Source organism: Saimiri boliviensis, chromosome 1 (genome assembly GCF_048565385.1).
Source record: "Saimiri boliviensis isolate mSaiBol1 chromosome 1, mSaiBol1.pri, whole genome shotgun sequence".
Classification (NCBI taxonomy): domain Eukaryota; kingdom Metazoa; phylum Chordata; class Mammalia; order Primates; family Cebidae; genus Saimiri; species Saimiri boliviensis.
In genome coordinates this window covers 10,343,354-10,355,725 of record NC_133449.1, presented here as the reverse complement: position 1 = coordinate 10,355,725, position 12,372 = coordinate 10,343,354, and the positions used below count along the sequence as shown (strand labels likewise).

The 12,372-nt window shown below is 41.8% G+C and overlaps 1 protein-coding gene across 1 annotated transcript in view; it reads left to right on the top strand.

Moving 5' to 3' along the window:
* The window catches only part of NOL10 (nucleolar protein 10), a 118,480-nt gene that overhangs the window by 52,691 nt on the left and 53,417 nt on the right, over positions 1-12,372 (top strand). The window contains exon 13 of the mRNA XM_039460578.2: positions 716-768. Coding sequence (XP_039316512.1) covers positions 716-768 — 53 coding nt within the window. The remainder of the gene's footprint in view (positions 1-715; positions 769-12,372) is intronic.

Sequence of the window (12,372 nt, the reverse complement as noted above, 5' to 3'; positions counted from 1 at the left end):
TTTTCTGATCAATAAAATAGGGCTGATGATATTTCTTAATTTAGAGGGTTGTTGCATGCTCACTGAGATAGTCTATGTGAAAGTGCCTGGATTACTATGAAGGACTGGCCAAAGGTTTTCTGGTTTCAGTTCTATTTAAAGTGCCGCGGTCGGGAGCAGGGGTTCTAGGGAGTTTTGGCATTTGCTTATTGCTGTGTTGGAGCTGCTTCAAAACACTTGGGGAAGGAGTGTGTTGCAAAAATGGCAGAGAAAAGGGAACAAACTGAGACGTTTGAATGCTTTGATACTAAGGAGTTTAGTACCAAATAATAATGTATTTATAGGTTACTCCTGGGGTTATAGAGAATCCTTTATTGAATGCCAGAAAGTTATCCCTTTCTTCAGTTTCGCTGTCTGAATCCCAGGGAGACTCAGTGATTACCCACCCTGTTGGTTCAGTCTGTTAGAATCCTTGGTGAGGGAATGACTATGCTGTGGTTGGGGCTTTTGGGTCCCTCTCGGCCTTTCTGGTATAGATTATAACAAAATATAGTCACTTGGTTTTGCAGTCAGTTTAATGCAGAAGTTAGGAATTTGCTATGATATTTTGTGGGAAATACTTTACTTTGTTCACTGACTAACAGAAATTCCTCAGGCATTTCAGAATGAAAAACAAATAGAAAAGGGCACTTTGTTTTTCCCATGCATTGACCTTTTTCATCGTGTTTCTTTTTAGGCATGCTTCTTACGGCCAATGAAACCCCCAAGATGGGCATCTATTACATTCCGGTAAGTAATACATAGAGGAGTTTCAGAAGAAATAGGACAAGCAAAGATACTTTTTATTACTTATTTAATTTTTTGAGACGGAGTCTGGCTGTCACCCAGGCTGGAGTGCAATGCTGCAACCTCGGCTCACTGCAGTCTCCGCCTCCTGGGTTCAAGAGATTCTCCTACTTCAGCCTCTTATAGCTGGATTACAGGTGCGTGCCACCACACCTGGCTAATTTTTATATTTTTAGTCGAGATGGGGTTTTGCTCTGTTGGCCAGGCTGGTCTCAAACTCCTGACTTCAAGTGATCCTCCCACCTGGGCCTCCCAAAATGCTGGGATTACAGGCATGAGCCACCGTGCCCAACCAAAGACACTTTTTCAACTGGACGTGTTGAAGAGCTTGGGTCTGCAGGTGGCTGTGTGCATTAGACACGGTAGACTCACTTGTAGGCTGAGTTTGCTTTCTGGAGCCAGTCAATTCATGCTCCTACATTTTTTTATGGGAACTGTTTAATACTCTGTTAAAATAGACATTAGAAATCAGTATTTATTCTTCTGATTTACATTTATTTTTTGTTTCCAAGTATTTCAGAATCTTAAACTTTGAGCTATTAGCGATCCAGAGGTCTAGTTCTAAAACATCTTTTACTCTTCCAGTCATCTCACTGTACTTTGTTTCTTTTAAAAATAAGTTACATATAAAAGAAATTATCATAGATCATCCTGATCAGGGATGGCATGTAGTTTGCAAAAAACATCTTTTCCCCCTCTCCTTAAATAATTCTTAAATAGCCAGAAGCTCCCTACCCTTCCCTTAAAGTTTATAGTAGAAACGAAACGTAAGGAAATATGATCTCATAAACAGAAAAGCACATAGTATAAAGTTGGCATTAGGTTACTTTATACACAGCAGACATCTCCTTTATCTGAGATTTGAGAAGAGGGTCGAGTGAGGGGTACTGAAGATCAGAATTTGAGGAAGGTGAACTCTCTGTAACCATTATCAGCCTCCAGGTATGAAAATTCTTCCTGTCTACCATGGTCCTTTTAAAATTGCTCAGCTATGTATTTTCCAAAAAAAGCATGCTGCTTGCTGTTAACTGTGTGGTTTCGGGATACTGATGTGTAGCAGGAAGCACTTTTGAGATATTTCATTTGGTTTGTAGTGAAATGAAGCCTGTTCAAACAGGAAGCATTTTGGTTTTCCTAAGTTGCCATTTGTTTCTTTTCCCCTGGACTCTCACAGATACTGCGTTCATATTCCTATCAACTTACTCATCTTTCCTTGTATTCATTTGTTAATAAATATTACAGACTGCATTAACTGTGTGTCAGGAACTGTGCTGTATGCTGGCAGTATTACAGTGTCTAGGGTACGGCCATTCGCCGTGAGGAGTTACTGTTGGGAATCCAACAAGAAGGTAGGCAATTGCAATGCAGTGTGAGGAGTGCTACCAGGGTACTGCGGGAGCACGTAGGAGACGCCTGTACCCCCGAGGGCCCGGGAGCTGATGAGAAGTGTGGTTGGCACTCAGAGAAAACTTCCCAGAGGGAGAGGCTTTGAAGGAGGGACCTGAGGATAGCTGTGTAGACTGGGTGAAGGGGTGGGGTAGAGTGAGGTGCCGAACGGGAGAAGGATTTTTTATTTTCCTTTTCAGTCGGCTTTCCCAGGTTGGACAGATGGGAGAAAGATCTTGACAGTAGAGGGAACAGTAGGTACAGAGCTGAGGGAGCGAGTGCCTCCCATGTCTCAGCATTCGAGTTGGGGGACAGGTGGAAAGCCAGATTAGGAGGGGTCTTGTGACCCAGCTGTGGGGAGGTGGGGCAGGGAGTCCTGGCAGAGTTCTAAGCAGGGGAGTGATAGGATCAGATCTGTGTTCTGAAAAGATGACTTTTGCCGCCACAGACACAACAAGCACAGACTGTGGCAGCCCACAGGAGAGACGATGGCACCTACATCACCTGTGCCAGGCTCCCTTTGTAGTAGTTGTGGCTCTTTGTGTTTCTGGGATAATTTGTGAGAAGCCTAATCTGGTAAGCAGTATTTTCAGATGATTCATCCTTGAATTCCCCAATGGCATGTCTCAGAGATGTTCATTGATTGAGGATTATACAGATCACAAGAAATGCCTTCCCTCGGACCAGTGCTACATAGTTTTCTCCCAGTCTCTGACCCTTTGGAGAACATTGTAAGGAGAGGCAGAATAAATCAGCTTGCCCCTAACCTGCTCATCATGAGAAAGGTCTCTTTCAGCTTCCTCTTAGAAGTGCTTATTGTATTTTGATCAATACAGCAACATGGACGGCAAGTGCCTCCCCATGCCTTCCATCCTAGATCCCTTCCCCATAGATAGAATCAGCTAGTGGGAGGGTGAAAAGCATTCTTAGTGTGTAATGCGGCTTGCGAAGTCTGCATAATAGAGGAGGAGATGGAGGCTGGAGAGCCTCGTTGTGGAGAGGTGGGGAGGGACTGTCCTGAAGACGCTTGCAGTGAGGCCACCTTAACTGGCTTGTATGAAGATTGTGGCCACGGGGATAGAATTGGAAGTGTTGTTATGGCTGTGAGATAGACTTGAAACTGATGAGTGTGGGGAATAAGGAACAGCAAAGGACCAAGGATGACATCCCAGTTATTGCTTGGGCAAATGTGTGGATGACGATGTTATTCTGAGTCCAGGAAGAGTCAGGAGAATATTAAAAATTATTTTCCCTTTGACATTTTCTGTATTTTATAAAATGGTGTTTTAAAGAAAGCAAAACAGCTTTTTTGTTTATGCCAACAATGTATGCATATTCCTATTCTAAGTGGGTTTCAAAGTATATGAAAATAAAAACCACCTATTTCCTCTTGATAATAATATAACTACTATTAATACTTGGATATATTATCTTTCAGTATATGTGTGAAGTTGTATTTTTTTAAGTTGTCATTTTTTTTTTTGAGACAGAGTTTTTGTTGCTCAGGCTGAAGTACAGTGGCACAATCTCAGGTCACTGCAGCCTCTGCCTCCCAGGTTGAAGCAATTCTCTTGCTTCGGCCTCTGGAGTACAGGTGTCCATCCCCCACTCCTGGCTAATTTTTATTGTGTGTGTGTTTTTTTGTTTGTTTGTTTGTTTGTTTGTTTGAGACAGTCTTACTGTGTCGCCCAGGCTACAGTGCAGTGGCACAATCTTGGCTCCCTGCAACCTCTGCCTCCTGGGTTCAAGTGATTCTTGTGCTTCAGCCTCCCGAGTAGCTGGGATGACAGGCATGTGCCACCATGCCCAGTTAATTTTAATTATTTGTATTTTTAGTAGAGACAGGGTTTCCTCACATTGACCAGGCTGGTCTTAAACTCCTAGCCTCAAGTGATCCACCCGCCTCTGCTTCCCAGAGTGCTGGGATTACAGACGTGAGCCCTGAAGTTGTATTTTATATACAGATTGGTTCCTGGTTTCTTCAGTTAACCATGAAAGTATTAATTCTAAGGTATTGAAATTACCTAAAACGTTTTAGATATCTCTATTATTTGTCATTGCCAGGTTTATGACATTTCTATTATCGAGACCCATTGTTTACTTCTGGTTCTCTGAATCAATTTCTTAGAGTGCGCTTTTTTGTTCTAGGCAATGGGAACTTTAATTAGCATGAGTCTGAGGGGCTGGATGACAGTCAGGTGATGAGAAATGGCCTTCGTGACAAATGTTAGCTCATTTTATAAGACCTTTTTAGTTTCAGCTTTGTACCTAAGATGTAACAGAAAGCTGTGAAAAAAAAAAAATCCAGAGAGTTCTCTCCTAGGTGAACTGTATGTGGAGACAGTGTGAGCAGAAGTTGCTTTTGCTAAGCTAAGCATTGTACTGAAACTTGGACTCCAGTGTTCCCTTCTGACCTGCCGTTCTGACCTGCTCCCGTAGCACTGAGTGATGTTTTATAGCACCACTTGTCTTTCCTTTGAAACTGCTCTTTATAATACTCCTTCAAAGCAAAGAGAGAGCCCAGGGGTCTGAAAGCCTGCCATTTTTCATAAGATTTTATCAAACTTACCAAGCTGACATTTGGCACAAAGGTTCATTTGAGTCCTGTAGAACCAGAGAAATGTGTGTTTAATGTATGATCCATGCCAAGTTTAGGAGGTCTGGACTGTGATTTGTGTTAACATCATATAAATCAAGTTTGAAAACCTTTTTCCTCCTTTTTGGGGCATACTGAAGATGAAGACAGCTTAGCATTTTTTTAGCTTGTTAATTTTTGCCTTTCTATCTGATACCATCTTTCTTGAGTAATTGAAATCTCTATAAACGAATGCAGTTCCTGATACGCCACCTTTTGGCTCTTAGTTATCCTTGTAGCCAGCTTGTCGTTTGAGACTGAATGGGTTGTCTCCAGCCCCTGTCCCATTTTCTCTGTCCCATTTTCTCAGTTTTTTTTTTCTCTCTCTCTCTCTCTCTCTCTCTTTTTTTTTTTTCTCTCAGAGACCAGGTTCTATTGTTTTGTTTGTTTGTTTGCTTCAGGGTCTAATTCATCTGCAGCTTCAGGGACTAATGCCAAGAATAGTTTTTCAAGCTTCGTTTTCCTCTGAAACATAATTTAATCTTAGGTTAGTTCTTTGTAATTAACACCCTTGGCAACTATGTAGACTCCAGAGGGAATCCAAGTCCCCTGTGGCACCCAACCCGAAACCCAGCCCTGTGCCTAATGCTGTTTCTGTTGGAAGTGCTCCTGAGCTCCGAGCCCCTGGCATATCAGGGCACTCCTACTGCCCACTCGTTGCTTGGTGGTGGTGGGTGGCGGGGGCAGTGATTGCTTGCTGCTTGGTAATGTGGATGTATAAACTTGAGGGAAAATGTAGGAGGAAAACATGTTTGTTTGTGAAGTTGTTTGATTTAGAAGAATGAAAGTAATTCAGTTGGCTGGGCACGGTGACTCACGCCTGCAACCCTCTATCACTTAAGGACAGGAGTTCAAGACCAGCCTGGCCAACATGGTAAAACCCCATCTCTACTAAAAGTACAAAAATTAGCTAGGTATGGTGGTGCATGCCTGTAGTCCCAGCTACTAGGGAACCTGAGGCAGGAGAATCGCTTGAACCTGGGAGGTGGAGGTTGTAGTGAGCCAAGACCAAATCAGTGGACTCCAGCCCGGGCAACAGAGTGAGACTATGTCTTAAAAACAGAAAAAAATAATTCGGTTAATTAAGGGTATGTGCTTTGTTTTTGTTTTTTTTCTTTTTTAATGTAAATATTTAAGCTGCTGTAAAGAATAAATACATCACTGCACCCAGCTTTCAAGAGTGGCAGTTAGGTACTTTTATTTTATTTATATTTTTATTTTACTTTATTTTATTTTTGAGTGAGACAGGGTCTTGCTCTGTCATCCTACTAGAGTGCAGTGATGTGATCAGAACTCACTGCAGCTTCATCCTTTGGGGCTCCAGCATGCTCCTGCCTCAGCTTTGTGAGTAGGTAGGACTGCAGACGTGTGCCACCATGCCACACCAGCTAATTTTTATGTAGAAAAGGGATCTTGCTGTGTTGCCAAGGCTGATCTCAAATTCCTGGCCTCAAGCGATCCTCCCACATTTGGCCTCCCAAAGTGTTTGGATTACAGGTGTGAGCCACTGCACCTGGCCAGGTATTTTATTTTGAAACGTTTTCTTAAGAAAAACTCCTATATTTATTAAAATGTTTTGACTATTTAAATCAAAACACACTGATTAAATGTTTTAACATTTACCATTTAATTTAAAATTCAGTAAGTACTCTTGGAGCCTGTAAACGAGGCAGAGTTAAAAACATGCAGGATTATACCTAACTTGCATGAGTGCTTCTGCTTCTGTTCAGAATAGCACTGGAGCTTAAAGCATAGTTCATAAACCCACAAAACTCTGTTTTTGCAGATAGAGAGCCTATGTGTTAAGAAGCATAAGACCTCAAGAATACACACAACACAACTTCACAGAGGCATGCAAACCAAAGGAAATGCACAGAAATTTTAGAAGCCAAATTTTTTGGAATATAATAAAAGGTTGTGTAGTGGATGTTTCTAAGCCTCTCAGCTGAGCGGTTAACATAATCCCCCCAGAGTGGAGGCTTCTGACACTGTTGCAGGGTTCATCGGCTGCCGACTCCTCGGGGCTTCGGTCACTGGGTTGGGGCAGACATCTGTGCTCCAGCACCCGTGAAGATGACAGGGCAGTACGTTACTGCAGAGTTGTAGGGGTTGTCAGGGAGATGCTTTTCAAATCATGGTAGCATTGGGAAGTCCGTTTTAGGGAAACGGCATGGAAATTTTTTCTAGTAAATATATGGATATTTGCAGTCTGCAGATTTTTTTGTTGTTGTTGCTCAGTGAAGAAATAAAAATAGATACAGTCTTTTTATCAGGCCTTTTCTATAATTTTTTATTTTTTTCCCTTTTGGTACAGAGTCTTGCTCTGTGACTCAGGGAGTGCAGTGGTAGAATCTTGACTCACTACAACCTCCGCCTCCGGCGTTCAAGTGATTCTCTTACCTCAGCCTCTCGAGGTGCTGGAATTACAGGTACGCACCACCACACCTCGCTAATTTTTGTATTTTTAGTGGAGATGGGGTTTCGCCATGTCGGCCAAGCTGGTCTCGAACTCCTGGCCTCAAGTGATCCACCCTCATGGGCCTCCTAAAGTTCTAGGATTACAGGCTTGAGCCACCACACCCGGCCTCTAAGAGTTTTTGTGACAAAAACAAATTTAGGTGCAGATAATTTTAACTTCTGTCTGTGGTGAATTGAATTTGTTAGTCTAGTTCTAAACTCCATGACTATGTCAATGACTGTTGTCTATTAGAGAGCTATTTATGGATACGTTTTGATCATCCCTGTGTGACCTTCATAGATGGTATCTTTTTTCAAGTTCAGTATTTCAAACATTACTGTTCTGGTGTGTTTTGGCATAATTTTCCAAAGTCTTTAGAACACAGCCTTACTCCTCAGCTTTTTAAAGAAGATCCTTTTTTTGTGGGGGAGACAGGGTCTCACTCTGTCCCCCAGGGTGGAGTGCATTGGCATGATCATGGCTCACTGTAGCCTCACGACTTTCTGGGCCCAGGCAAGTTTCCTATCACAGCCTCCTGAGTAGCTGGGACTACAGGTGTATGCCACCATGCCCACGCCCAGCCATTTTCGTTTGTTTGTTTGTTTTTTGTAGAGATGGGGTTTCGCCATGTTGCCCAGGCTGATCTCCAACTCCTGGGCTCAAGCAGTCCTCCTGCCTTGGTATCCCAGAGGGTTGGGATTACAGGTATGAGCCACTGTGCCCAGCAAAAGATGTCATATTTTATCAGCTATCCCAAGTATATGTTGTTTTTTTTTTAACAGTAGATTTGACAATGTCTTGAAAACAGGTATCTAAAATTCCTAGATGGGCCAGGCACAGCGGCTCACACCTGTCATCCCAGCTCTTTGAGAGGCCAAGGCAAGTGGACCAGTTGAGGCCAGGAGTTCGAGACTAGTCTGGCCAACAAAGCAAAACCCTGTCTCTACTAAAATACAAAAAAACAGCTGGGCATGGTGGCACATGCCTGTAATCCCAGCTACTTGGAAGGCTGAGGCATGAGAATCACTTGAGTCTGCGAGGCAGAGGTTGCAGTGAGCCGAGATCATGCCACTGCACTCCAGCCTGATTGACACAGACTTTATCTCAAAAAAATAATAATAATAAAATAAAATTCCTAGATGGACGAGTGCTATGCTCTTTTGTCTATTAATATTTTTATTTTGTCTTTTCCTATGTTATAAAAGTAAATGTAGGAAACGGACAAATGCTTGTATTTATTCAGTAAGGATATACTGAGTACTGTGCGAGGCTGCAGGACTATATTGGTGAAGAAAACCAACAGATTCTCTGTTGTACACTCACCGTCCTTGTGAGCTTACAGTCTAGATGAGGGGGTGATGATGAACAGATCTGTGACTAAGTGCTGTGAAGGAAGGCAGCAGGGTTCAGTGGCCTCCTGAGTGTTTTCCCCAAGTCAGGGGTCAGGCACTTTGTATCGGTCTCTTTTTTATATAGATGTTTTATCAGTCCCCTTGTTATATGCAGATGCTATATGTAGATTTTTAAAAATCTCCCCACCTTCATCTTAAATTTGAATTTCAGGGTTAGAGACTTGGTGTTACTTTTTGTCTTACAATGATAGCACATATCTGGGGCAAAATTGTAAATGATGATATTTGTCCCACAGTCTCTGGAAACAAAAGAGAACAGCAGAGAGACTGTTGGCCATCAGAGAATGTAGAGGTTGAGCCTCTGTAATCCAAAAATCTGAAATGTAGACACTCCAAAATTTAAAACTTTTTTGAGTGCCAACATGACTCCACAGGTGGAAAATTCACACAGGAGGACTTAACCTAAAGTTTGCTTCCTGCCAAAAATTATTAAAAATATAAAATGTTTAAAGGTATAAAATTGCCTTCAGTGTATATGAAACACAAATGAATTTCGTGTTTAGACTTGGATCTCATCCCAAGTTGTCTCATTATTTTTATACAAATATTCCAAAAGCCAAAAAACATCCAAAATCTAAAACCCTTGTGATCTCAAGCATTTTAGAAAAGGGCTGCTCAAGCTGTATTGCTCTCTGGACAGGCGTGTGTGCAGTCAGCCTCCCTTTCTCCTTTCACATACATCTCATATATGCAGATCATTTTCCTTTATCTCCAAGTCATATTTAGAAACACAGTTGACCAGCCCTCCTTGAAACTCTGTGCCCAGCTTCTAGAAGACCACGTTCCCCTGGGATTCCTTCTTTCATCCGGTTGTCTCTGTCCAGTCTTCATGGGCTCCTCCTCCTGCTGTTATGTCCTAGGGCAGGCGTCCCCAAACTACGGCCACATGCGGCCCCCTGAGGCCATTTATCCGGCCCCCCGCCGCACTTCAGGAAGGGGCACCTCTTTCGTTGGTGGTCAGTGAGAGGAGCACAGTATGTGGCGGTTCTCCAACGGCCTGAGGGACAGTGAACTGGCCCCCTGTGTAAAAAGTCTGGGGACGCCTGGACTAGGGTTTGGATCTTGCTCTCTCCCTGACCTCTGAATGTTAGTAAGCCCTAGGACTTAGTCCTTGTCTCTTCTTTATATATATTCTCTCGCAGGGAGCTCGTTTATGCCTGGGCTTTATGATGTAACAGCTATGTGTTAATGACTTCCAATTTTCCCTCTCCAGCCTTCCTTGTGAGCAACAGAGGTACATATCCACCAGTCTACTCAGCTTCTCCACTTGACTGTCTAATAGCACATCCTGTTTAATGTGTCTACATCAGAACTTTTGATCCAGCTCCCCACCTGCCCCCCACCTGCCGGGTCTCCATTTCAGCTGAAGCCCTGTGTTGCTCACTTGGCTCTCTAGGCTCAGAGCACAGGAGCCATCCTGTTTCCTCTCCTCTCCACTCATGCCTCCTCATCCAGTCCATCAGCTGTTTACACTATTTGTTCCACATCCAGCCATTTCTCAGTGCTTCCTTTCCATCAGGCTCCTGGATTACTGTAATGGCCATAACTGATCTTTTTGCTTCTGCTTTTGTCTCTCTTGTAACCTATTTTCCGTATAACAGCCAGACTGATTGAAAATATTAAAAATATAAACAAAACAGGCTCAGTGTGGTTGCTCATACTTGTAATACCAGTGTTTTGGGTAGCTGAGGCAAGAAGATTGCTTGAGTCCAGGAGTTTGAGACCAGCCTGGTCAACATAGTGAGACCTCATCTCTACAGAAAGAATTAACCACATGTGGTGGCATGTGCCTATAGTCCCATCCACTCAGGATGCTGAGACAGGAGGAACCTTGAGTGCAGGAGTTCGAGGCTGTGGTAAGCTATGATCGTGCTACTGCACTCCAGCCTGGGTGACAGAGCAAGACCCTATTACTTAAAATAATAATAACACGCATACACACACACACACACAGACAGACCATATAAACAAAACAAATATAAATCAGATTATGTTACTCTTCTGTTTAAAACCTTTCAGTAGCTCGTTATTTTGATTAGAATAACATCCTAACTCCTTTTATAACTTGAAAAGTCTTATGATAGAAATGAAAGAGACTAAAGAATCAGATTCTCTGTTTTGTTCTCAACAGAGAATAGATCTTTATAAAGCATTGATCTATTTACATAGATCACCAAATAGTCAGACTGTTAAACCAAATCCCCAGCCATTGCTGCCATAAATAGGGAATAACTTATGGGCTGTGTATTAATATCAGTATATTATGATATATCAATATGTAAAATTAATATTCACAAACTTGTGAATGTAAGCAAGGAAAATGACTTAAGATGTGATTTGGGATTGTTTAGTCTCATAATCATATAAAATATAGATAGAGAGAGGTCTGTTGCCTGCCATTAGTTTTGCCATTGACTATTGAAACAGAAAGCAATGAGAACATCTCTTTGTTGTTAAATAAGAAATCTGATTTTTTAAAGTGAGGTTTATTATTCCCAATTATATCATCAAGGTGCACTCTTTGCAGAAAATGTGGCAAATACAGCTAAGTAGAAGAAAACTCAAATAACCTTCCACCACCTAAAGGCAAACATTAACAGTTTGCAGTGTTTTTTCAATATTTAATCAGAAACGTTGTTAATATGGTTTCATATATTGCTTTTTTCCCAGTAAATATTTCCCATTATTATTATAAACTCTTGAAAATTTTTAAAAAGTAGATTTTCTGTATAAATATAAAGTAATGGTTATTTTTGAAAATATGTAAATATCAGAAAAAGTTGAAAACAGCAAGTATAAATCTCACTGGTCAGAGACATTCTTGCCAAATTTATTTATTTTATTTGTTTATTTTATTATTTTTTATTTCTTTATTTATTCTTGCCAAATAAATTTCTGTTATCCATTTTCTTTGCATTTGGGGATAATTTAGTGGCTATAGATTAGATTTAAAGTGAAATTCTATCAGAAGCTCATTTAGCTTACATGAGTTTCAATAAAAGCCCTTCAAGATGTTGGAGGCTGGAGGTGGGTAGGTGGGAGGGGGAGGGAGGGAGGTGTATGTGAAGGAGAGGTGGAGTGAGCAAGAGAGCGTATTTCCACTCTTAGGCAGTTTCAGTTACATGGCTGTCCATTCACTCGGTGGGCATATGTCCTGGACTAAACTTGACATGGGAAAGCCTTTCTCAACCAAGAGAATGCAGTCCTAATTCCCTAAAGCATCCAGTTTATGTGATCAATTACGTTCTCTCTCATGCATTTAGGATGGCTCCAGTGATGGGTCATGGTTGGGAGAACTGAGAAAACAGTCACTGGGTTATTTTGTGTTCTGTGGTTGAGATGAGGCACACTGTTTGAAAAAGTCTGCCCGAGTCCATTGTCTCCCAGAACCTCTCATGGCAGCACCACACTGAGTGTGAGTCTGGTCATTTAAGATGTGGGCTTCTGGGTGTGACACAGTCACCAGATGCAAGTCTTCCGCCGCATCTGGTCCTGTTCTAATAACACCAGAGGGAAATACTCTGATGGGCCTTTGAAGTTTAGGTTTGTTTATATTCCATTTAGTCTTACCTGTTTGACTTTAGAACCTGATCCTTATATAAGAGATTAAACCAATGAGATTAAACTTCAGAACTATTTAATGCAATGGATAGAGT